The sequence below is a fragment of the Balaenoptera borealis genome (genome assembly GCF_965194805.1).
Source record: "Balaenoptera borealis genome assembly, chromosome: 5".
Taxonomy (NCBI): domain Eukaryota; kingdom Metazoa; phylum Chordata; class Mammalia; order Artiodactyla; family Balaenopteridae; genus Balaenoptera; species Balaenoptera borealis.
Window position 1 is genome coordinate 4,351,151 of NC_138862.1, and position 26,662 is coordinate 4,377,812.

Sequence of the window (26,662 nt, forward strand, 5' to 3'; positions counted from 1 at the left end):
ATTTTGGCTTGGAATAAATTCTCTGTGTCCTGCATCCCTATATTTCAATAGACTCGATTCTTTTTTGCTCCTTCTGAGTCTGGGTACCCATGGGGCTCTTGGAGCTGGTGAGCACCAAAACCACAGCACAGGACTTCCCTGGTGGTCCAGTGGTTAAGACTCTGCACTTCTACTGCAGGGGAAACGGGTTCAATCCCTGGTCGGGGAACTAAGATCCCACGTGCCGTGCAGCGCAGCCAAAAACAAACAGACAAACAAACACCACAGCACAGAATTATCATCTCCATCTTAAGCAGTGTGGGCCCAGAGATGGTCTTATTACTGACAGATCATGACTAGCTCCATCATTCCCATCAGGGGAGTCATGTTCAGTTACACACATTTTAAAACCAATTTGGTTAATGATATCACATCAGTTGTAAAATTATGAAATATTCCATGCATGCAATAGCATATATATAACGCAAAAAGCTATAAAGAAAACATAAAGGGAACCTTTATGTTTACCTACTAGGTAGTCACCATCCAGGTTAAGAAACATGTTATCACTGATACATTATGCATTATGTCCAGTCCCCCCAGTTTGCATCTCCCCCCCACTGAACCCTATCCATTTCCACTGGGGGAAAACCACAATACTGAATTGGGTGTTTATCCATTTCTTTCTCTTTTCCACAGTTTTGTCATGTATGTATATACCTCTAAAAACGTTATTTAATATTGAATGTTTAGAACTTTATATAAATGGAATCCTCTGTATGTTGCCCTCCTGCAACTTGCTTTTTTGCTCCACATGTTGTGAGATTTATCCTTGGTAATGGGTACAGTTGTAGTTTGCCCATTCTAATTGCATCATCTGAATAGATCAATACATACTTATTTCTTTTCCCATTAGAAGGGACTGACAGGAGTTTCCTGACAGTAATTAGGTTGTTTCCAGGCTTTTGCAATAGAAATAGTGCTTCTGTAAACATTCCTGTAGAAGGTTCTGGGCACTTTGCAAGAATTCTTCAGGGCACAAACTTGGGGGTGAAATTGCCAGGTGAAAGATTTAAACAACTTCAACGTTACTGCAGAACTCTGAAGTTTTTCAAAGTGTGTTCATCAATTACATCCTCCTCCTTTATCCTCCCCTCCTCTCCAGCTGACTCAGTTTGGGCCATACATGGTAGCGAGTAATTTTGATTTTTGCCAATCTGGTATGTGTTTGTTTTTGTGGTAAAATATACATTACATGAAATTTACCGTTTTAACCATCTTTAGGTGCACAGGTCAATGGCATTAAGCGCATTCCCAGCGTTGTGCGACCATCACCACCATCCATCTCCAGAATTTTCCACCTTCCTCAACTGAAACTCAGTCCCCATTAAACACTAACTGCCCATTCCCCGCCCCCAGCTCCTGCCACACACCATCTACTTTCTGTTTCTATGCACTTGACTCCTCTAGGGACCTCATATAAGCAGAATCCCACAGTATTTGTGTTTTTGTGTCTGATTTCTTTCACTCAGCATAATGTCCTCAAGCTTCCTCCATGTTGGAGCCCTCACTAAGTTTTAATTTGCGTTCCACATTCTACAATGATATATCTACAAAGATATGTCTGTTCTACAGTGATAACAACCCCCAAAAGGAGTTGGTTAGAGGATTTGACCTTGTGCTTGAGGAAGTTGTCTAACCAGTCTCTGACTGGTTCTTGTGTTCTCATCTGATGTTGAAGCTCACAGACCACAGGGCACTGAGTGATCTCGTATCACTCTGCTCAGGCCACCATAAAAACATATCACAGATTGGGTGGCTTAAACAGCAGACATTTTTTCCTCACAGCTCTGGAGGCTGGAAGTCCAAGATCAGGGTGCCGGCCTGTTTGGTTCCTGGTGAGGACCCTCTTCCTGGTTTGCAGACAGCCGCCTTCTTGCTGTGTCTTCACATGGCCTTTCCTCTGTGTGTACAGAGTGAGAGAGAGAAAGAGATCTTCTTTCTATAAGGCCATCAATCCTATCAGTCACCAATCTACCTATGACCTCATTAAAACTTGATTATCTGAAAGTTCTATCTCCAAATACAGTCACATTGGGTTGGGGCTTCAGTGTATGAATTTGGGGTTCATAATTCTGTCCACAACAGGTGTAAAATGGGGGAGGGCGAGGACAAGCTGTAGCCCACAAGGTTAGACTGTTACCCCTGACCTTGACAGGGGTGTCCTGCAGAAGCTGATGTGGGGCTCATCATCACAGAGGTAAACACATGTGGCCAGGAGTCCCAGAAGTGGGAGGGTCGGGGGAAGGGCCTGGCCACTGCCTCATGCAGGAGGTGAGCCAGCTGACCAGCAACAAGTGTGGGAAACATTTCATTCCTGCTTCATTTCTCCCCAAATCTCCTTTATCAGGTAAGAAAACTTCCTTTTATTTATCTTTGCAAAGGACTTTTGTCATGAATCCATTTTAAATTTTATTGAATGCTCTTTCTGTACATATTAAGAGGGTTTTATGATTTTTCTGTTTTAATGTGTTATTGTGTTGAATTACACTAATAGCTTTTCTAACGTGAAATCAGTATTACATTCCTAGGACAAACCCAATTTAGTCATAATCTTTTTTGATACATTGTTGGATTCATTTTCCTAATTTTTAAAAGGATTTTCACTTTTATATTCATGAATTAGATTGGCTTATAATTTTTCTTGAACTTTCTTTGCTGGCTTAGGCACTGATGAGCTGGAGAGTATTTTCTAAATCCCTATTCCTTGGAAAAAATATTTGAAGACTGGAATATTGTGTTTCTTAACTCTTTCTAAGAATTAACCTGGAAAATCCTCTGGCCAATTATTTGGTGTAGGCATCTGTATATGTCCATTAATAAAGTTTGCTCATTGCATTGTTCAAATCTTCTATATCTTTACTGATTTTTTATTTGTTTGTTTGTTTGGTTGACCTATCATGACTAAGAGAGATGATGGTGGATTTGAAAAGATCTTGCAGTTCTATAAATTTTTCTTTGTACATTTTTTGGAGACTATGTTGTTAGGTATAGGCAAGTTCACAACTGTTATATTTCTCAAGTGATTTGTTTCTTTTACCATTACTAAGTGACTCTCCTTATTCTCAATAAAGCCTTTTATTCAAAAGTCTGTTTTGTCCATTATTAAATTAGCCAAGCCAGTTTTCTTTTACATATGTTCATTCTACATAGGTCTCATAAATTGCATGTTTCTGTCTTTAAAAATTAGACAATCTGGTAATCTATATCTTTCAAAAAATCTATTCATATTAACTGGACAGTTGGGAGTATTTACATGTATTATGATTACTGATGTATTTGTATATATTTTTAGGTTTGTATTTTATGCTTTCTATTTGTCTTATTTTTTTCTGGGTTTGATTTTACTCCTCTTCCTCCCCTCATCTTTCTTTACTTTATTTTGTTAAATTTCACGGAGTGTTTTCTTCCTTATCTCACTTTTTTCTTCTTTGGGTTTGGACTAGGTCAACATACATTCTATTTTTGTTCTTTTACAATTTTCCTTTTAACAAGCATACTCAAAGAAGTCTCAAGTTAAGCTATGTGTTTATTCTCCTCCAGAAGATTACAATTATTACAATGCTGTAATTCTGTTCCTCCCACTTAGAGGAACAGAATTAAAGCATTTTCCAATATTTTAGTTCTACTTTTTGTTGTTGCTGTCACTGCTTTACCTATATAGATTAACCATTATCAGCAGTGCTTTTTTAGGGTGTCAATATTTGTTTAGATTTATTTACATTTTTACCTTATTCTTGCCTCACCATTTCCTTTTGCATGTGAGACTTGCCTTCTGGGATTATTTTTCTTCTTCCTGGACTTCATCCTTTTTCATCCTTTTTCTTTGTTGTGGTCAACACTGTCTTGGTTTGTCTGTAAATGCCTTTTCCCTCTTTCTTGAAGGACAGTTTTACAGGATATAACATTTTAGGTTGACAGTCATTTTTTTCTAACACTTTGAATATTTTATTCCACCATATTCTGTCTTCCATCTGGGGGCTAGGTCTTTCACTTCAGGATGTTTTTTAGATCTTTTCTTTATTTTAAGAGTTCTGCAGTTTCACTATATTACATTTAACTCTGGATTCCTCTTTTTTCTGCTCAGAATTTGTTGTGCTTCAACAATCTAAGGATTCATGACATATCAATTTTGGAAAAAAATTTAATCATTATTGCTTTTACCTTTGTTCTCTCCATTTTCACATTTTCGAGGTCTAATCAGACATATTTTAGATCTTCTTACTCTGTTCTCCATACCACTTAGCTTCTTTGTCATATGTTTTTAAAAATAATTTTGTCCTTCTATGTGAATTTTGGATAATTTCTTCAGGTCTATATTCCAAGTCACCAATTCCCTCTTCAGCTATTGAAAATTTACATTGTTGTTTGTTTGTTTCTAGAAGTTCTGTTTAGTATTTTACCCCTAATTCTGTTAATTTTAAACAATCCTTGCTTCTCATTCATTTTTAGAGTCTCTGCTTTATTTTTTCACCTAGCAAACATATTTATTTTGTCATTTGTATCTAATAACGCCAATATCTCTGGCCTGATTCCACTTTTTGTTATGCTTGTTGATTTTTTTCATGGTGTCTTATTTTAATTGTTTTTAATTAAATCAAGCTCATTTTAATTGACTGTGTGGGAGTTTCTCCTGGGTTGAGGAGTGTATTAGTCAGGGTTCTCCAGAGGAAAAGCAGCCAGTAAGAGATATATGTTATGTGTGTGTGTGTATATGTGTGTGAGTTTATTATTATAGAAATTAGCTCACCTGATTATGGAAAACAGGTCTCATGACATGCTGTTTGCAAGCTGGAGAACCAGGAAAGCCAGTGGCAGAATTTAGTTTGGGTCCAAAGGTCTAAGAACCGGGAGCATTGATGTTGGAAAGCAGAAGATGGATGTCCCACATTGGACAGAGAGAGCAAATTGGCCCTTCCTCTGCTTTTTAGTTTTATTTAAGCCCTCAAAGAAATGGATGAGGTCCACCCTCATTGTTGAGGATAGATCTTTACTCAGTCTATGGATTCAAATGCTAATTTCTTCCAGAAACACCCTCAAACACACCCAGAAATAATATTTTACCAACTACCTGGGCATCCTTTAGCCTAGTCAAGTCAACACATAAAATTATCCATCACGAGTGCATTCCACTAGAGAGGCTATGAGTTTGCTTCTGCCATGTGCCTGGGGCATTGCCAATCTGGGACCACTTTTGAATAAATTCTTGACTTGATGTTTTTCTGACTACAAAGATAGTGGGAATTAGGGTTCAAAACTTAAATTCTCGTAAGAGGACTTGCTGGTAGTTATCAATTCTCAGGAGAGCATTAGTCCCCCTCTGCTGAGAGCTAGGACTAAGATATAGACAAGTTTATTGGTCATCACCCATCAGTGGGGTAGATACAATTATTTTTTAATCATCCTTTTTCTGAGGGTAGGGCTTTTGGGTGTTGACGTTGTGGTATCCTAGCAACCTCCCACCTTGCTGAGGCCTGTGACTTTGTTTGTCATTCACCCCACACCCTGCCCACAAAACTCTGCAGGACTAGAGGTGTTTAGGTGATTTCAGGATGCCTGCCACTGCCCTGACTTCCCTGCATATCTGCTCCCACTTCACTTTTGTGTCTGAGTATTTTCCAAGTTTTCTTGCAAAATCAGCTGTAATTTTAAGCATAGTAACAATATATATTCTATCGAGCCCTTTTGGTTATTTTGTAGTATGAGCATTATTTCAGGATATCTGGCCTGCACATTGCCATGAACAGAATTCTGCTACTTATTTTTAACCTATAATAATATTGTTTTGTTTTCATTGTATTATGGCTACTCCCCTTGGTCGAGAATTCTGACTTCCACTTGTGTTCATGGAAGATGTGGTAAAGGGTGCTTAGCTTCAGAGCTGGTTGGATTCAGTTGTTCAATGCTGTCATCAAGAATTGGGTTTCTTGTCACCTCTATGCTGTGGGTTTTTTTTTTAATTGAAGGATAGTTAATTTACAAAGTTCTGTTAGTTTCAAGTGTACAGCAAAGTGATTCAGTTATATATATATTCTTTTCCATTATAGGTTATTATATGATATTGAGTACTGTGCTATACAGTAGGTCCTTGCTGTTTATCTATTTTATATATAGTAGTCTATATATGTTAATCCCAAACTCTTAATTTATATCTCCCTCACCCCACTATCCCTTTTAGTAACCATAAGTTTGTTTGCTATGTCTGTAAATCTATTTCTGTTTTGTAAATAAGTTCATTTGTACCATTTTTTTAGATTCCACATATAAATGATATCATATGATATTTGTCTTTCTCTCTCTGACTTACTTCACTTAATATGATAATCTCTAGGTCCATCCATGTTGCTGCAAATGGCATTATTTCATTCTTTTTTATGGCTGAGTAATATTCCATTGTATATATGTACCACATCTTCTTTATCTAGTCATCTGTCAATGGACATTTTGGTTGCTTCCATGTCTTGGCTATTGTAAATAGTGCTGCAACAAACATTGGGGAGCATATATCTTTTCAAATTAGAGTTTTCTCCAGAGATATGCCCAGGAGTGGGATTGCAGGATCATATAGTAACTCTATTTTTAGTTTTTTAAGGAACCGCCATACCTTTCTCCATAGTGGCTGTAACAATTTACATTCCCACCAACAGTGTAGGAGGGTTCCCTTTTTCTCCACCCCCTCTCCAGCATTTGTTATTTGTAGACTTTTTAATGATGGCCATTCTGACTGGTGTGAAGTGTATGCTGTGCTTTTTGGTGGAGGAGCTATCTTCATCCTGGTACTAGCTCCCTGGTGATGGAAAGATGGCTATCAACAGTTCCTGTGACTATTTGCTTCTTCTTCCTCCAAGCACAAGGAAGAGGGTCTCTGGAAGCTCCAGCAGAGGAGTAAAAAAATACCAGCTTCCCCACTCTGACCCCAAACCTCAGAAAACCTCTCTTCCAAGTCTCACTGGCCAAAAGTGGGTTGTGTGTTCTCCCTGAAGCACGAATTCGGGCAGGGATGGGATTCAGCTGCTGAGCCAGACACTGGCCACGTGCTCCCCTCTAGCAGTGGGGTGGAGTTGGCTCCCCAAGCCGGTGATCTGCTCCTGGGAGATGTGTAAACTCCAACAAAAGTTCGGGAAAGTTGCCAAAAGAAGGGAAAATGAATAGTGAGAAAACAACCACAAGAGGGATGAAGGTACAGACGCACATACCGCCTGGTGTGTAGGTGGACTTTGGGGTTTGCTGGAGCAATGGTGCCATTCCCAGAGGGCTCCAATTATGCTGTTTAAAACAGAAATAAGTGAGTCGCCACCAGAAGACCACCTGACCTGACCTATCTGCTGGAGACGGTCCTCAAGGGTCTTCTACTTGGACAACCTGGACACCAGCGATGGGAGAGAGATGGGAAGGGCTGGGGCATATGCAGGATGGTCTCCTGTTGTGGATATAAGGATGGGAGCCAAAGGAGAGGGTGAAAAGAACTTACTAGGAAAGTCCAGTCCCAGGTCACCTGCTCAGGAAGGAGCGCTGAGCCAATGCAGCATGTGACTTGGAATGAATCGGGCTTTCTTCAGCTTCTACCTGATTCTAAAGCAATCCACGTTAATTTGCGTATTGCAAACAGCATTGAAAAGAGCCTCTTAAAAGGAGGCAAGATTTATCTTACCCTCTTTCCTCACCCCCTGTCTCTTGCCTTAGGTGGGCGGGAAGACCTCAAGCCACTCTTGGGGACGTTCTGAGGGAGGAGGAGGGAGTTGGGACCTGAGGGCGGAGAAAAGCCGCCCAAGAGGACTGGGGAGGGTCCTTGGCGAAGAGGGCTGCGTCTTGGGCTCTAGTGTCCGGGCCAGCGGCCCTTGGGAGCAGACTCCTGGGTCCTCTCCGAGGGCACAGAGGCCAAGCGGGTCCCCAGAGCCAGGGTTCGGCGGGGTCATACGAGACTCGGTCAGCACTCCCCAGAATCTCCCTCCTGAATCCAGACTTGAGTGTTCGGGCGCGAAGCGCCGGCGACCGGTTCGGTCCAGGGGAAGTGCGGAGGGAGATGCGCTCCTCCCCAACCCTAAAAGGCCGGCTGGGGACGAAAGCGTCCCCGGGCTCCCTCTGGGTCCCGCCGAGAGCGCGTCCCGGGCTTTCCCAGGAAGAAACTCCTCCTCCTGCCGCCCCCGCCCGGACCAGCCTCGCCCGGGACAGCCGTTCCGGTCCGTCCCTCCCCCTGCCCGAGGTGACCCGGGACCGGCGCTTGGGGGTGTCACCCTGGGCACTCGGACACCGCCTCCCGGATTAAAGCGAGAGCCGGGGAGGATCAGGGACTCCGAGCTGGGCCGAGGAAGACGCGAACTCCGGCAGAGGCGGAGGAGAAGGAGGAGGAGGAGGAAGGCACAGGGGCGGGAAGCGCCGGGCCTGGAGCTCCGCAGGTAAGCGGCGCGCGCGGTGGGTTCCTGGGGGTCCAGGGCGCGAGGGAGGCCCTGGGCGCCGGGGAGCGAGCTAACCGCCCCCCGCGCTGGGTGGGAGTAGCGGGAGGTGAAGTCAGGTGTGAGCAGCTCCTGCCCGGCAGGTGCGTCCTGCCGCCCGCGGGACGCACGGGGCTGAGCCGAGCAAAGCGACCTGCGTGAGGTCAAGAGGGCTGCGCGCGCCTGGGACGCCTTGGCGCGCGGGTCAGAGGCCCCCGGCTGCCCCGTTGGCATCACTCGCCCGGGACAGGTTGCCCTGCGGGTCCTTAGCCAATTGGTAGGAGACAAGAGTGCCGCGGGGTCCCTCGGGGTGGGTCCGCTCGGCTGAAGTCGGTTCCTGCTCCCCTGGCCTCTGGGCCCCGAGCTGGGGACGAGGACTGCGCCTTTTCCCTTTGGGGACGAGGAAGAGGGAGGCTCGTCCCTCCGCTTCTTTGTTTCGGGAAAATCTCTGCAGCCCCGTAGTGTTACCTGAACTCCTGCTTCTTGGCTCCCTCCCGAAGTAGGGAGAAACTGGAAACTCTCTGAGATGCCGGGAGCGATACGGCCGGCGCGGCGGGGACGGGCCCGCAGGGCCCCCGGGCGAGGTGCTAACGGCTCGGTAGCCCCGGGAAGGCACTGCCCACAGCCCGAGCCCCACTGCGGCGACCCGGAGGCGACGATCAGGGCTGGGCCGCCCGGACACCGGGCACCCCTGCCCCGGGAGGAGTGGTCCTGGTCTCTAGGCGCACGCTCCCCGCCAGGGACAGGGCCAGGCACCGGGGCGCTACGGTCCACGGCAGGACCCCGGACCGGGGCCGGGAGGCTGAGCGCGCCAGCCAGATAGTGGGCGCCCTTACCGCGGCTTCGTGGGCCCTGCGGAAGAATTGCCTTATGGCCCCAAATTGCGTGCTTCCAGGCCCCAGAGGGGCCGGCACTGGCTTGAGCCGGGGCTTTTGCGAAGGGCCCGCCGCGCCGAAGGGCGCAGCGCGGTGATCCCCAATCCCGAATCCGTTTCAATTCCGTTTCGGACGCCCAGGCGGCGGCGGGCCTGTCAGGTGGAATCCCAGTGGATCGTTTGGGAGGGAAAGGATTGCGACCCGAGGTCTGCCTATCGGGCTGGGGTCCCCCAGGGCTCTGCCTCCAGCCTGCGAAGCCCGCCCGGATCGAAGCCCGCGCGGTAGTCCCCGGGCCAAGTACGGTAGGGGGCACACCGGGGCGCCAGTGCGTCCAGGGTCTGCCGGCGGTCACGGCTGCAGAGAGCCAAACAAATGACGGAAAATTACACAGGCTGCTAAGGAGAGTTTCCAGGTGTTTAGGAAACCTGCCGTGAGGGGAGGGTTGTTGACTTAGCCTGGGAGGCCGGAGAAGGCTCTCCGAGAAGTGAGGAGGGAGCCAACAGCCCACCGCAGCCGGAGGAGAATGGGGGCTGGGAGTGTGCGCAGGGCTGACACAACCAAGGGACCTGGGGGCGCAGGCTCTGCTGCTGCTGAGTGAGGTGGAGGGGTTGGGGGGGCCCAGGGGATCACTGAAGGGATGCTTGCCTTCCTCAGCTTTACCAGGGGCGGGGCAGGCCTGTGTCCCCCTGCCCCGGCCAAGCTTGCTGGACCCCCGAGGTCAGGTTGAAAGGCCGGGGAGCACCAGCAAGTACTCAACACAGGAGTCCGGGAGCTGCGGTAAATATCACCTGGTGAGCAGCGTCGCCAGCAACGTCTTTCTTATTGACGCCTCCAGGGTCAGTCTTCTAGCAAGTTTGTGTAGTTGCCGGGAGCCTACAGAGCCCAGGAGATGGCGTGGAGCTTGGCCCCCCCGGCACCCTGGGCTCAGTCGCCTTAATTGTAGGAGAAAGTTGGGCCGCACTGGTGTTATCATAATAACAGCAAATGTGGATGTGGCGTTTTCTTCCAGCCAGGCCTCATTCCAAGCTCTTTATGATGTATTTAACTCAGGTGAGAGGAAACTGAGGCAGAGGGGTGAACTAACTTGCTGCAGCCCCATGGCCTGTAGGGAGAACTGGAGATGCAGGCAGGCCACCTGTCTCCAGGAAAGCTGAGCGATGCCTGGAATCCTCGCGGGAGGGCGACTTGCTCACGAGCCAGGCTGGCGTCCCCATGACCCAGCCCCACCTGGGCTCCGTGCTGCCCGCTTCCGGGGTGACCCGGGCAGGAGAGGCTGGGGCAATGCAGAGGGTTGACCTCCCCGGGCGATGGGGCCAAGGGTGAAAATGTCTTGCAGGCAAGGAAGCCTAGACACACGAAGGACATTATGTCGCTTGTCACCGTCATCATCCTGTAAGCATACTGACCGCGACTCTGGGCCTGGCCTGGGGCACGGGGGTCTATCAGGATGTGCAAGCCAGGGCTCCGGGCTGGTGTCTGTCACTCTTTTCCACCTAAGCCTGGGGCAGGGGTCCTGGGGGCTTTGTAACCATTTGGGGTCATTGCCTTGGTTTCAACTGCTGCATCAGACTCGGAAGGAATAGGAAATCTGTTTTTCTAAGTCCCCTAGAAAGTTCCAGGCTTGCGAACCAGGGCATGCCTGAGCCTTAGGCAGGGAAGTAGAAAGGAAAGGCGACTGGCTCAACATAGTGTCTGCTCAGCCTCGCTTACCTAAGGAGGGGAAGCTGGCCCTGCTTGAGTGGGGGATGGAGAAGGGCACTCAAGTCCCACATACCCATCTGCCCTCTGCTGCTCTCACAGCTCTGGGTCTCCTGGGGTGCTGCTGCTTCCCACAATTGCTGAGCCTTTGCTGCTCTTCCTGGGCACCTGCCAGGGGACCCCTGCCACTGGGCCGGCCCCAGGACAAGCTAAGTGGCCTCTGGGGATAGGGAGCAAGGGTGTCACACACCTGAGTGCTGAGATGTGAATTGGGCCAGGCTTGGTGAGCCCCTTTCTAGCTCGGGGTTGGGAGCCCTATACGTAAGCCATCTTGGGGAACCCTGGCTTGCAAGCCCCCCGGGGCTGTAGGCCTGGGTGTGTGGGAGGGGACTCCGGGTGCCCCCTGTGCCATTGACCATCCAACTACACATGGAGTAGCAAAGGGCTCGGCTGATCACACAGGCAGTTCCGGGGAACAACCCAGAGACAGAGCTTGAGGTCAGGAGGAAGGGGAGGTGACCGAGGACTTGGTTTGCCCCGGCCACTGGACAGCGGTGGGAGAAGAGGAATCGGGAGCGTGGAAATGTCACGGGCAGCCTTACAGACATCCAGGGAGAACGGCAGACGCCGATATTCTGGTGAGGGTGTGGGCAGTTCCTTGGACTGTAAACAGTGTGGATTTTGAAGAGGGAAGGTGACCCAAGGACATGCTTTTTGCTCCTGTTAGAGGCAAGTCGAGGAGAAGGAGGGAAGGACTTGCTGTGGGTGGAAACTGCAGGCATTTAGTTTGTGTGTACCATCAGGCATCAGTGGGGTGGGGTAGGGTGCAGGAGGGGTGAGGGTGCAGAAGTGTGATATGAAAGCAGGAAATGTTTGAAAGGCACCAGCTGAAGTCTAGGAACTCACGCAAGGGCAGAGTGGACAGAATCGTTGGGAGCTCAACCAGGTGGGCCTGGGAAGAGAGACCGCGCGTGGCCTTCCAGTGGACGTTTGTTAGAGAAATATTTTCTAGTGAGCTCTGATCTGGAAGATGAGACTAAGCCCAGGCTTTGTGATTACTTGTTTGTATGTGACCCCATGTCAGAATCCCTTTAAGGTCCTTGATTCCCGAGGGGCCCTCCTGGCAGGGCTCACACCTGGCCTCATTGGAGACTGGATCTGTACATGGGGCACATGGAGCCTGTGTTTTCTAGGGATGCATTTAGAGTTTATCCTTTGCATTTCCCATCAAAAAGAATAAAAGATCGTCATGTCTGGCCTCACAGCTGAAGCCTAATTTGGTTCTAGAATGTGCTGGAGAAACGACCTTCCAGTGTTGGATCAAACTTTTTCTTTGGTTTGAGGAACTGTTTCTTCCAAGGCAACCCAGTCGATATTGAAACTTTCTCATTGTTGGAAACTTGGTTTCCCTGGATTGAGTTAAATCTGCCTTCCTGATATTTCTGACCATTTTGATCCTGGATTCTTCCTTTGGATTTTCACAGAAAAAATCGAGTCCCCTTTCCACACAGCAGTCCCTTAGCTGCTACCATTATGTTATTCCTGAGGGCGCATCATGTGAAGGGCACGGTGCTAGGACACGTACACACTTAATCCTGGCAAAAACCCCATTGACGTGTTATGCCCATTTCACAGATTGACTCGGGCAAGTTCTTCAAACCTTAGACAGTGGCTTTTGCACTTTGTCGAGGCCTCCTCCCTCCCCGAGGGATTGGGACACCTCTCCGGCCTGCCTGTCGTATTCAGCATGCAGTCAGCTCTGTACACCTGGACCTGTGAGGTCACCCACATCCTCAATTTGGAGGCTGTTTTTGTCCAGGTGCAGGCTTTCCGGCACTCTCTCTTTCTCTTAAATTTCATCCTACTCATTTGGCCTTTGGGATGCAAATATATATATATATATATACGGGAATGCTTTCTTTGTATGGTACAAAGCTAGATTTGAAAAAAAAAAAAAAGGACCAGACCCAATTCCTGCCCTAAAAAGTTTGTAATCTCATTTGCACCATGAGGCATTCATAGAAAAAGAAACTTGGATGACGCAGGCAGTACTTCTGAGCTGCTGTCTCTCTCCCTCTCCCTCTTTCTCTCATTCCTGTGTCAATCACAGTGTGTGCCGTTTTTCTGATGGTCTTATACTTGTTTATATTGAACTGTTACTTAAATCCACCACGGTCTGTTACCTTCCCTCTAACAGCGCATTTTGTCCCCAACAGGACACGAAAACATCTTTACATGTAAGGTGATTTTATGCAGTGGTTGAGGCATAAGGAGTTCCATTGGTCAGGGATCATCGGATAGGGAGTGTCTGTTGGTGTCTGGAGTTTGCAGAAAGGATAGTGGACCTGAGGTCAAGGAAGGTGGGGCTTCTTCCTCCCATCACACCTCATCACACCACCAGCATCTCGAAGGTACCTGGCGGGGCCCAGTGCAGGAGCCCCTGTGTGAACGGTGTGTCGGGGGAAAGTCAGTGGAGCCTTCATTACAGGGAAAACCCCTGACCCCCGGATGGGGGTCAGTATCTATGAGGCTGACCTCATTTGCGTTGGCTTGGTAGTTTTCAAAATAAACCTCCAGCAAATGCGTTCTGAGGTCCAGAGGAAAGACAGGACAGTGTAAGGAGAGGCTCTTCCTGTTTGGAAATAACTTCATTACTTCATGGGAAGCTGGTAGGATTCCACGGCAGCATTCTGTTGAGTGGTGGCCGGGCAGGTGACTCGAGGCATGAGCCAGCCCTCTGAAAGGAGAGCCCGGGGTGGCCCGGGACAGCCGTGCTCTGTTGTGTGACTCAGGTGGGTGAAGTTGGAGCGGGACCTCGCCGGGAACAAAGAGGGGGACCGAGCTTCGGCACACGTGCTCTTTGTCGCTTCAAGGAAAAGTGCTTCATTGAGGCTGGCTTTCTGGAATCGCGGGCAATCATCTGTGTCCTTTAACTGACAGGAAGGAACGTTGGAGAAGCAGTGTTGTCTCTCACCATCTGGGTTGTCTTTCTCCTTTCAGAAACCAGTTAAAGAGATTTACTATCTTGTGTGGGCGTGGAATTGCCTGTTTCAAAGATGAACCACACAGAACGTGATCTCCTGGTCCTTTTGGACAGCAGTGCGTCTCCCATCAGGTCCAGTTCCCGAGGGAGACATTTCCCCCTTCCTTTGTCTTTGGCCACAGAGAGTTAGAGGGGGCACAACTCTCGTCTTTCCTTCCAAAGTCCATGCAGCCGACCTGGGCACACTTGGTGTTCCGGGTTCTAAGGGTTTGTGGGCCGTGGGATCGCTGGGTGAGACCGGCTTGTGCTGCGATTGCTTCTGGGTCCTGGGCTTTTACGGGACAATTCCCGGCCGCGGCTCCCGGTGCCCCTGGAGCTCCTGGCTTCCTGGTCTCCCGCTGTTAGGGATCTTGAATGAATAGGGAGCGTGGATTTCGGGCACTGATTCATCACTCCTTTCAGAGGGCTCTTAAACTGGGAAAGCCGCCAGTGGGATCAAATTTTCATTTCCTGAAACTTCAACCAACCCTATAACTGGCGAGATAGCTCAGAGGCACAGGAGTGACAGTCACCGAGGGCAGAGAAACCAGTGGTTAGAATGTTCGCTGGGGCAGGACTCGCCTGAAACTAATCCGAGGAAGGTGCGAGCTTTTCCTGCTTAGACTAGAGGGTATTGTGCTGCTGTCATGTCTCAGAACCCTCTCTCTTTACAGAGCAGACGTATGAAAGGTTATTAATATGTGATAATCACACCCACTTAAAGGCTTAAACGTCATATATATTCTGAATGGTGATCTCTTCCTCCTGTATATTGCTCAGGTTTATTTCCTCATACTCGGAAAAGTGTTGACTCTTTTTTTAAATCTTAAAAAAATCTGAAAGCTATCAGTACAAACGGGTTCTTTTATTTTATCTTTGCATGAAGAGTAAATAAATGATCTGGTGCATCTTTCTTGTGACTTGTTCAACGAGGTTTCCTGAGATTAAACAGCCATACTTACGTTTTTATTTATAGCAAGTTAATATTTTTTTAACACCTTTATTGGAGTATAATTGCTTTACAATGGTGTGTTAGTTTCTGCTTTGTAACATAGTGAATCAGCTATACATTTACATATGTCCCCAGGGTTTTCTTTTTTTAATGTAACGAGTCAAAGAATAATTTTGCTCTGGAGTCAGAGAGGCAGTGCCTGGCAGGAACTGGCTCAGTTGCCTTTGGCTCCATTGGATTTTCAGAGCTGGTGGAGTTGGTATCTTGAGCACCCTTTCCAGATGCAAATCTGCAAATCTGCAAATGCTACCAATCAGGCCCATCCTGCCTCTGTGGGCTGTTCAACATTTATCAGCTTTATGATCACTTGTTTTTTTTTTTTTGGCTGCGTTGGGTCTTCGTTGCTGCGCGCGGGCTTTCTCTAGTTGCGGTGAGCGGGGGCTACTCTTCGTTGCGGTGCGCGGGCTGCTCATTGCGGTGACTTCTCTTGTTGCGGAGCACGGGCTCAGTAGTTGTGGCTCGCGGGCTCTAGAGCGCGGGCTCAGTAGTTGTGGTGTACGGGCTTAGTTGCTCCGTGGCATGTGGGATCTTCCAGACCAGGGCTTGAACCCGTGTCCCCTGCATTGGCAGGCGGATTCTTAACCACTGCGCCCCCAGGGAAGCCCTTTCTGCTCACTTTCATTTAACAAAAGCGTATGTAGCACTTCCTGTGTGCCAGGCACTAAGAGCTTCTTTATCAACTCATTTTACGGCCCTAACAACCCTGTAGTGGGCGCTACTGTTAACCCCTTTTGCAGACAAGGAAACCAAGGCCCAGAAACGTTAACTGAGTTGCCCCAGGTCACAGGTAGTGAGTGACTGAGCTGGGGTTTGGATCCAGAGTCTAGTCATCTTGCTGTCTGCATCTGCTGTGTGCCAGGCACTTTACAGATGAAAAATGATCAGACCTGATCTGGCCAGCTCTGAAACCCAGAGCTTCCTCACTGTGGATGGGGTCCTGTGGAGGCGTGATTGTGAAGGGCTTTTCTTGGAGTATTGTTCGGTCAATTCAGGGCAGCCAGGAGTGGTGGACAAAGGCCATTATTTGCTTATGATGGGAAGAGTGACATCAGATAAGCCTTTACTATAAAACTTTTTACGTTGATGGTCTTTCTAGATACTGCTGTTCACAAACGTCTGCAAACAAGGTGACCCAGGGCTTTCTCTTCATTACCGATATCCTTAGAAACCACCCAAATGGTTAGTTCTGAATTTCTTTCTTTTCTGGATTTGGGATAGTGAGTGGAGGAGCACGTGGGTATGGGTGTGTTTTATGGAATTTCTCAATATATTTGTTTATTAAGATTGGGGCGGTTCCGTGCGGATTATTTGAAAAGTCAGGTGTGGCCCCCACGTGGGTCTAAGCTCTAGACCACGTGCTCCACGGTGGGGTCGGTGGCGGCTCCATCGTCCCAGTGGATGCTCTGCAGAATCTTATCACACCTGCCATGGCCCGGGCACGTGCGGTGTCTGCCTGCGCCCTCGCGTTGAATCCTCACTTGAGCAATCCAGAGTGATGGCTGCGTCCGCTTCTGTCCGAGATTCAGAGAGGTCGGCTGCCCAAGGACACCTCAGGGTGTGACACTGCCAGGAGCTGACCCGGATTTTTGCCTTCCTTCACCCCCACCTGACTCAACGGTCTACAAGTCCCTGTGCATGTTTCTCTTTTCCTGGATTCTCCTTGGGGTGGAGGTGACGTCGGGGAAGTCTGGGCCTCCCGGTGGGAGCTGGGTGAGTGCCGCAGGCCCTGAGCTTAACAAGCAAGTGGGTCCCAGTCTTCTTCAGGGTAAACAGCGGCAGGAGGAGGTGGTGAGGTGAAGGCAAAGGTGAGCGGGCAGAACTGCCGTGCTTCTGGCGAGAGGTGATCCTTTACTCCATTCTCGACTCATCGTCTGCGAACTCACCGGTACGGAAATAGCACAGTCTTGTCGTTGTTTCTTTCAGGTCAGCTTGGACGTTCCAAACACCTCCCTTTACCTGATGCTGCTGATAAAATCAGGATGGCTTTAAACTCAGTAAGTGGTTAATCATTACCTTCCTGGCCTTTCCTCTGTTCCCGGTTCCTTCTGTTATTTCCAGCTATGCGTGTGGGTCAGCGTTTTCAGGGCTGCTTGCAGGACTGCCTTTGCTCCCTGGGTGCTGTGAAGGCATTCTTGGGGTGAGGGGTGAGCAGGGGTTGCGGGGGGGGGAACCACGTGACAGCTGCACAGCTGGGCATCGCAGAGCTCTTGGAGGGGGTGTGGTTGTGTGATTCTCCCCTGGGCCTCTTCTCTTCCTGTTCAGATTGGGGTGGGGCAAGGGACAGGGGTGAGGGTGTGGGGACAGATAGGGCAGGACAGTGGTGAGAGGGAGTGAGTCCTGGGGAGAAAAGAGCGCTTGGGACACCGCCGGCCAGCAGAGCACAGAGTAGCCTTGCTTCCTGGTAGCCTGAGACAGGCTACGGCTGCCCCTCTCCCTGCGACCCTGCCCCCCCAACCACACACACTTCGGAGACAAATGCACTATCTTTATTCCCCATCGCATCTCACTCATCGTCTCATACCTGGGAATAAGTGCATTTAGTAGTTATTCTACTGGTTAATGACAAAAGTTTTCTCTCTCTTCTATCTGGAAAATAGACGTTTGCTTCCCCTGCCCCTTTATTTAGTATTATGTCTTTATTTAGACTAGATCCTTTTTAAATTTTAAATCCACAGCACAGGAATTCACTGGGCCAAACTGCTGTGCCGGCTCCCACCTTTCCTGGGAAGGACGGCATGTTCTTAGATGCTTCAGATGGAGGCCAAATGCCTGCGCCGCTTTTTGGCCTCTGGTTCCCCCATTTAGATGAGAGATTACATTTCGTATTCCCTTTCTGTTACTGCTCTGGTTTCGAGTGTAATCTTTGGACTTTGGAAGGAGCGCATTGGTGAGTTATTAAACTCGCATTTGGCCCATTGCTTTCTAATCACGCTGCCCTGGAGGCCCTGTTTAAAATTCTCAGCATCAGGTCGCCTCTGCTCAGAATACTGGTCCTCTCTGAGCTCTCAGTCAACAAGGAGCAAGGGGAGAAATTACTGAGTGGGGAGGAGTGTTGCACGTGGACACTCAGATAAGAGGGCAAGTGTGGCTCCCGGAGTGGCCCAGCCAGTGGGTGGTTCAGGGGGGCTGAAGCAGGACAAGGCGGCAGGCTGCGGGGGTCCGGAGTGTCCAGTGGGGGGCAGGGCCTGGAGAGGGCAATTTTTAAGTAGGCAGAGGGGGAGGGGAGGGCATTCTAAGAAGATAGAAACCAGCCAAAGGATGGAGCTGAGAGGGAAATGGAGTAGCTGGGCCCCCCTTTCCACGTTTATGTGTGTACACACTGTGTCCCAGAAATTCCACTCACAGGGACGGAGCTGCTGAACTCCACACACTCTCAACATAAACGCACGTGCCCTAGAAAGATGCTCGTGGGAGCAGATCTGCTAGCCGCCCCCCCAATTGTAAATCCTTCAGGTAGATTTCTTAATCTCTGTCACTCACGTTCCTGTCTGCAAAATGGGTATATCCATCACAGCTGTACCATCTTAGGGGGTTATGGTCACGCTTCAAGGAGGGCATGAATACAGATGCCCAAAGCAGGTGAGTTCTCGAATGTCAGCTATTATTATTCTCATTATAATTCTGGCATTGCTAGCCCATAACTTTGTACCCCACTCTCAGGGGATAGGGTATTGGCTCATTCCCAGACTTCTACACATTTTTTTACTCAGTCTCAATGTCAGCCATTTGTTTTTTTTCTTTATTTCAAAAGATGCATAGTAAACAAACAAACCCAAAAACTATTGCCAATTAATTGGAAACGCTGGTGAGTTTTCATTCTATGTGAGTTCAATGTTTGGCATAATTAAAGATGTCCTAAAAGAATCTGCAGCACTGACCCAGCAATCCCACTACTGGGCATATACCCTGAGAAAACCATAATTCAAAAAGAGTCATGTACCAAAATGTTCATTGCAGCTGTATTTAAAATAGCCAGGACATGGAAGCAACCTAAGTGTCCATCGACAGATGAATGGATAAAGAAGATGTGGCACATATATACAATGGAATATTACTCAGCCATAAAAAGAAATGAAATTGAGTTATTTGTAGTCAGGTGGATGGACCTAGAGTCTGTCATACACAGTGAAGTAAGTCAGAAAGAGAAAAACAAATACCGTATGTTAACACATATATATGGAATCTAAAAAAAAAAAAAAAGGTTCTGAAGAACCTAGGGCCAGGACAGGAATAAAGACGCAGATGTAGAGAATGGACTTGAGGCCATGGGGAGGGGGAAGGGTAAGCTGGGACGAAGTGAGAGAGTGGCATGGACATATATACACTACCAAATGTAAAATAGCTAGCTAGTGGGAAGCAGCCGGCCGCATAGCACAGGGAGATCAGCTCGGTGCTCTGTGACCACCTAGAGGGGTGGGATAGGGAGGGTGGGAGGGAGACACAAAAGGGAGAAGATATGGGGATATATGTATACGTATAGCTGATTCATTCTGTTATACAGCAGAAACTAACACACCACTGTAAAGCAATTATACTCCAATAAAGATGTTAAAAAAAAAAGAATCTGCAGCGCTGTCCCAATGTCTTGTCTGAGTGTGATGGGGTGTATATTTAACCTTCAGGATAATTAATGTTTTGTATCATTCATCTTCCTTTTTAATTTTTTAAAAAAATTTTTAGTGAGGTATAGTTGCTTTACAATGCTGTGTCATTCATCTTCTTTTTAATTATTCAGGGATCACCACCAGGTGTCGGGCCTTACTATGAGAACCATGGATTCCAACCCGAAAGCCTCTACCCTCCACAGCCGCCCATGGTCCGCCGTGCCTACGCGGGGTACCCGGCTCAGTACTACCCGCCCGCGGTACCCCAGTACACCCCGAGGGTTCAGACGCACACCTCGACACCCGTCATCCTCATGCAGCCCAAACCCCCGTCGGGGACAGCATGCACCTCAAGTAGGACCCTTTTTGCATTTATTTCCTCTAATGGAGCCCGAGTTTTGGGTCTGCCTTCTCCGGTGGCCCGTCTGCCCCACCGGCTCTGGTGCCAGCTCTCCTCTGCCAGGCTGGTCTGGCTCTGCATACCTCTCCCCTCCACCTCTCTGTGTCGAAGCTGTGGGCCTGGGTCTCGCCTCCTGTGGGCCTTTGGGGGCCTCTCGGCTGCTAAGACCTTCATCTCCCACTAATGCTCTGGTACTGGCTTGGCCTGTACCACCCAGGGTGGTCTTTCTAGCTGGGCTTCTCTGAACTGCTTCTTGTCTGTGTGGTTTATCGCTGAATCATCTTGAGTAGATGGTAAACCCCAATGCAGGGAGAAACGATTTCACCTTTCTCTGTGTACCATTCCCTGGGCACTGCAAGTCACATTCAAGGTGCTCAAAGAGTAGCTTGTGTATTTTGTGTTTGGTGAATGAAGTGGCCGGTGGAATTGTTGTACAGAAGCCTCTTCAACATTTCTCTTGGCTCGAAAGAGTAGCCAGACCTGACTGGGCCACGGAGGAGGGTTGAGGGACTGAAAGTGGTGTGTCCTCTGCCCATCACCTTAATCCCATATCTTTCTTACCCTCTCATTCATCTGCTTTCTTTGCATTGCATTTTACCTCTTCTCCCTCTAGACCCCTTCCTGTCGCACCCCTCCCCAAGCTTTTAATGCAGGCTAGTTGACGTGGTAAGAACTGCCCAGGCAGGAGTAGTACTGCCAGTACTAGTATGAGCACAGAGCTAGTACAGTGGCTGGACCAAGGAACATTTTCACTGATAACGTTTTTATTTTAATTCATGAGACATGCCTACCTATGCACACAACTTGCACAGTTAAAGATTAATGACAGAGTGAATTTCCACGCGCCACCACCATGCCATAAATAATGGCAGTAAGGGATAGTGAATAAGACCCGCACCCTTTGAAGACGCCCCTCTGCAGACCGCTCCAGCTCTTCACAAGTGCCGTCGCCCTTGGATTTCTGCCTCAGTCCTTGCCTCTGCCTCCTTCACGCTTCACAGATGGCTCCTCCATCCCTCCTTCTCCCCACCGCTACTCTCTTCCATTCCTGTGTTTTCTGCCCCTGCTCCTTTCCTGTGTGGTTCTCTTTCCCTCCATTAATTTGTCTTGGATCAAGGAAACACTTGTCTCTGCACTAATGTCTTTCTGGTGGTGGTTGGTAGATTGAGACCAGTGGCTGCTAATCGGGGTGATTCTGACCCCCAGGGACATCTGGCAATGTCTGGAGACAGTTCTGGCGGTTATAACTGGGCTGGGGGTGCTCCTGGCATCTCCTGGGTAGATGCCAGCGACACTGCTAAACATGCTCCAGGGCATAGGATGACCACTCCCCCACCAAGAATGACCCAGCCAAGATGTCCATGGTACCCAGCTGAGGGAGGACCCCTAGTCTTAGCCTATCATGGTCTTAGCTCATCCTTCCCTCTCTTCCCCAACACTTGGCAACCACTGATCTAACTGTCTCCACAGTTTTGCCTTTTCCAGAATGTAGAGTTGGAATCATGCAGCATGTAGCCTGTCAGAGCCTTGACAGTATTTTGCAAGTTACTTAAACAGCACAAACTCAAAAGAACCCCAGCAGGAATACAAGGGAAATTTTTATCTTAATGGCTCTATTTGTTTTAGCAAGAGTCATAGGTGTTTCACATTGAACCACAATGCATACACATGTTAATGTTTGGGTTTTGGAGGACTGAAGGTCAACAATCCTGTGATACTAACACTTGACCCTGGACACGATAGGGCTGCATCAACTATTGATAACAATGAAGGTAAATGATTAGTCAGTTATAATGACACTCACAATCTGTACAATTGCAAACCAACACCCAGTCATGTCTGATCGACCAGACAATGATTCCGAAATGCCTGTCCACCAACGGTGAGATCCGGGGCTCCCGCTGCCCACGCTCCTAGTGAGGGCTGGGCAGGTTGCCACCCTCTCAACGAGAGGTTCAGGATACCTAAGTTTAATATCCCTCAACTCACCAGGCACGTTATTTTATCTTGGGTAAGATGACACATAGGGAAGTCTGCTAAAGGATGAAATCGTCCTTGACTAATGGGTCAAATTGGCCATTTGGAATTTCCCCTGAGCTTCCTTGGTGACCCTGCCCTGCCTTCGGTAAGACGCAACCACCGTACCAAGTCCTGATAATGCGGCTGGCGGCACGCGGAGCTCCTCAGACCGGCGGCTGTGACCTCACCCCTGAGCCTGTGGCACTGCAGACTCATGCCTCCTTCCCCCGAGCTGAGTCAGAATCTCTGGGTAACAGGCTCCCCGGTGATTTCTAAGCCGGTTTGAGCACAGACTGTGGAATTTGCAGAACATGGTAACAAAATGAGAGGCGAGGCTTTGAGCCCTGATCAGATGGGTCAGCTCTGGTCTATCAACTCCAGAAGCTGAATGTCTTGGTCTGGTGGACCTCTGGAAGCAAGAATGTGCACAGGTGGGGCGCAAGGCCCCCCCGCACTCCACCTCTGCCGCCTGGGTGTCCTCCTGTATGAACTAAGGAGCTGGAGGTTCTGTGTGAGAGCCTTCGCCCCAACTCTTCCCTCCGCCTCTCCGCCTATCCCAAGGGAGCCCTGGGCCTGGGGCTGCTCTCTGCACAGGAACTGCTGAGGGCGGCGGTGGTGGGTGCCTTCCTCTGAACCTTGGCATGACGTTTGGCTTACACTCTGACCAACAATGGCGTGTTGGTTTGTTTTGACTAGAGAGCGCTGGTGACCTTCTCCAAAGACTTGTATTCTTAGCTGAAATGTGAGCCCAGAGTTCCTGCCCCCAGACCCGGGAGCGACGCCAGCGCTGCCCAGTGGAACTTCCTGCAGTGATGGAATGTCCTGCCTCTTCACAGTCCCGTGCAGTAGCCACTGGTCACATGGGATCACTGAGTAGCTGAATTTACAGAACGATTTAATATCATTTAACGATAATTAATTGAAGCGCAAATAGCCACATGTGCCCAGTGACTGTTAAATGAGTCAGTGTCACTCTGTCCCGTCCATCCCTAAACCACCTTGAGGAAGAGGCTTTTTTCCTGCTGCCTTGGGTACCACTGACATGGAGATGATAGTCTGAGGAGCATTATTAGTATTTTGCTTATGCTTATAATCACCGGAACAAGGTATGTTTCCTTTTTTCAGCCATTTTTTTTTACATTCAGCATTTATTTGACTACCTTCAGGCCAAACTTTTTGAAGAGCTTAATTTTAATGTATGTTGCTTCATATCACGGCTTCCTGCTTCGGTTCTCAAAAAAGCCTGAAGTTCAGTGCTGTGGAAGAAGTAAGACCTCCCAGGATACGTTCTTAAAGAGAAAAGTCACATTTTTAAATGTATAAGAAATTATTATTCCTTGATAGGACATACCATATGTATTTGAGAGTCTAACTTCTAAGAAACTTGGCGACTAAGTTGTTTACTCGACTCTTTTCTTCCAGGGACTAAGAAAGTCCTGTGTGTCACCTTCACCCTGGGGGCCCTGCTGGCGGGAGCAGTCCTGGCTGCTGTACTGCTGTGGGAGCTCTGTAAGTACAGGCCAGGGCCGAGTCGTGGTGTGCCGGCCCTTTAGCGGCCCTCCTCTCTGGGCTGGGGACTCACCTACAGCCCCTCGTGAAGTTCCTCATCTCTTTCCTCCTGTTTGGTTACGTGACGCATGAATAACCTTTCTCGGAAGCGGCCAATCTCGTTTGCATGCTTCCTCCTAATCCGTGGGTTGTCAAGATCCCATGCCCTTTGGGTGTGATATTGATACACGTGGGAGAAGCACGTTGAGTTTACCCCGTGCTTCAGGGTGCTAGGCGGCACCTGGCACTCGTGAGCACAGTGAGTGCAGCGCCTCGGGGCCACACCTGGTCCCTGTGTCTCAGTGTACAGCGGTGGCTGCCACAGGCCCCTCCCGTACCCACAGCCAGGTCTCCTCCATCAGCCCGGGGCAGGGTTTGTGGATCCCAGGACTACTCACCTGTGTGGCAGAGAGGGCGGGTGCTGTCCAGATCCGAGGCGAGGGGTCCTCCCCTGACCAAAGTGACAGACCCGAGGGGTTCAGGATCTCTGCGGCCAGCCCCGCTTCCTGTGACGTACGTTGTCGGTAAGGGCTCAGCCCCTCCTTTTACACTAAAGGAGGAGAAGCTCACTCCCTCTTGTCACCTGGGTGCTGGGAGGTTTTCTCGGTTTCTCAGCCTGACGGACATCTCCCTTCCATTTCTCTGCCAGTGGAGGACCAGTGCTTGGGGATAGAATGCAGCTCCTCGGGGACCTGCGTCAGCCCCTCTCACTGGTGCGACGGCATCCTGCACTGTCCCGGCGGCGAGGACGAGAACCGGTGCGGTGAGTGGCGGGGTCATGCCGGCCGCCTCGGGAGGGGACCGCTCTGCCCCACCACAGGGGCCACAGCAGGGCAGGCGTGACGGTGTCAGACCCGTGTCCCGAACGTCGAGCGTTCCACAACTGAGTCCCTTCCTGGAGGCCGAGCCTTGCGTCTAAGCCCGGTTTTCAGATGAGGAGACAGGCTCAGAGGGGGCGAGCGCCAGCCCTCCACCAGCATCGCACAGCATGGGGGAAGGGAGACCACAGCCCAGGGCCAGGCCAACGTGCCTGCCCCGGCTGCCACAGGAAGTCACTAAAACAGGCAAACTGTTTAAAACATAAAGCTGGGAGTGGGCTCTGCGTTTTCTAAACAAGCTGCCTTTCAAGTGATCTATGTCTGTTGTCACGGGGTGGGCACCTCTTCTGCTTTTATTATTTTCAATGAATTATTTCATGGATGGTAAAGTGGTCACGCCAGGGAAAATGATGCTTGAGGACGAGGCTTGTGCTAATACCCACAGAGGGCCATACCCAGAGCCTAAAGCCTGCTGCGTCCTCTGGGAGCTGTTAACTCTGAATGCAGGTGATGCCAGACAAAGGCCGGGCTCTACCCCCACTCTACCTTCCTTCTGCAGCCATCCTGGTGGAGGATGGATCTCCCGTACATCCCGTTTCCAGGTCAGGGCACCTGTGTGAGATGCAGTGTGGACTTGGCCGTGGCATCCTCAGGGTTGGGCGTTACGCCGGAGGTCAGCCTCTGCTCCACCTGCACGGAGCCGCGTCCACGCTGGTGCCTTGGCCTCTGAGCGCCGAGCTCCTGCAGTTCCTTCCCGGAGAGGGTTTGCACTTGGCAGTGACTCTCTCACTCTGTAAACTGTCGACAGAGTGCCTTGCCTTTATTTTGGTGATAATATATTTGTCACCATTTTCTTAAGTAAAGTAGGGAGTTTTTGAGGTTGAGCAGACGTGGTTTAGCAATCAGGCGGAATGACCTTTGATGCTTTCCTACCTGTGCACGTGCATGTGTTGATAAACTCTAGCAAGACAAACTCATGTTACCTGGAGAGACTTTCTCTCTCTCCTCTTAATACTGAAGTTGTATTTATTTAAATACATTAAGAGTTTATGTACTCAAATAGATCATAATTCAGGAAGTCCCTAAGGGTATGCAGTGAAAAATCTCATCTCCCCCATTTCACTTACACTCTTGCACACTCACACATAACGCACACACACACACACACACTCACACATTCACACATAATATATACTCACACACTGTGAGATAATAGAGAATAGGTATTGGTCTCTGGCCCAGATTCCCGGCACAGGGCTCCTGAAACTCTGGTGATTCCTAAGTGAAAAGACCACCAGGAGCATCTTTGGTTCTAGTATTGGGTCCTTGACCCCAGTTCCTGACACAGAGCTCTTAAAACCCTTGTCATTTCCTGGATGATAGGAGTGTCTTTTGTTCAAACGAGGTGACTCTGGGTGGGCTCCTGAATGGCTCCTGGATGGGGGCTGGTCACCACAAAGAACGAGCTCCGGTTAGAAGCTTAGAACTGTCAGCCCTGCACCCCACTGTCTTGAGAGGGGGAGAGGCTGAAAATGGAGTTAATGATCGAGCATGCCTACATGATGGAGCCTCCATAAAATCCCTAAAGCACAGGGTTGGGGAGCTTCCGGGTTGGTGACCCCATGAAGATCTGGGGAGACCAGTGTGCCCAGAGAGGGCACGGAAGCTCCTGCCCCGCCCCACATACCTTGCCCTATGCTTCTCTTCCTCCGGATGTGCATCTGTGTCCTTTATCCTATCCTTTATAATGAACTGGTAAACAGTAAGTAAATGGTTTTCCTGAGTTCTGTGAGCTGTTCTAGCAAATTAACTGAACCTGAGGAGGGGGTCGTGGGAACCTCTGAGTGCTAGCCGGTTGGTCAGAAGCACAGGAGACAACCTGGACTTGGGGTTGGTATCTGAAGTGGGGGGGGGGTCAGTCTTGTGGGACTGAGCCCTCAACCTGTGGGATCTCACACTATCTCCAGGTAAAGAGTGTCAGAATTAAATTGTAGGACGCCCAGCTGGAGTCGTGGAGAATTGCTCAGTGTGGAGAAAACCCCCTACACATTTGGTGACCAGCCGTGTCAGGAGTGACACGTTCTGTGTGAGCAGTAAAGAAGACACACAGGAAACAAGGATGCGAGGAAGAGGAAAGAACGGGGTAGTTTTTCTAACACACACACACACACACAGACACACACAGACACACACAC

General features: G+C 49.1%; 1 protein-coding gene across 2 annotated transcripts in view; it reads left to right on the top strand.

The window, feature by feature from the left end:
* The first annotated feature begins 8,037 nt into the window (after positions 1–8,037).
* TMPRSS2 (transmembrane serine protease 2) overlaps positions 8,038–26,662 on the top strand; it is a 34,639-nt gene continuing 16,014 nt past the window's right edge. The window contains exons 1-5 of one of the 2 annotated variants that reach the window (XM_082393626.1): positions 8,038–8,435; positions 17,002–17,072; positions 19,814–20,036; positions 23,524–23,610; positions 24,299–24,412. In XM_082393626.1, the coding sequence (XP_082249752.1) occupies positions 17,058–17,072; positions 19,814–20,036; positions 23,524–23,610; positions 24,299–24,412 (439 nt within the window). In that variant the 5' untranslated portion in view covers positions 8,038–8,435; positions 17,002–17,057. Of the gene's footprint in view, positions 8,436–8,667; positions 8,749–17,001; positions 17,073–19,813; positions 20,037–23,523; positions 23,611–24,298; positions 24,413–26,662 lie in introns of those variants that run through there. The other variant, XM_082393627.1, reaches the window with a different exon arrangement.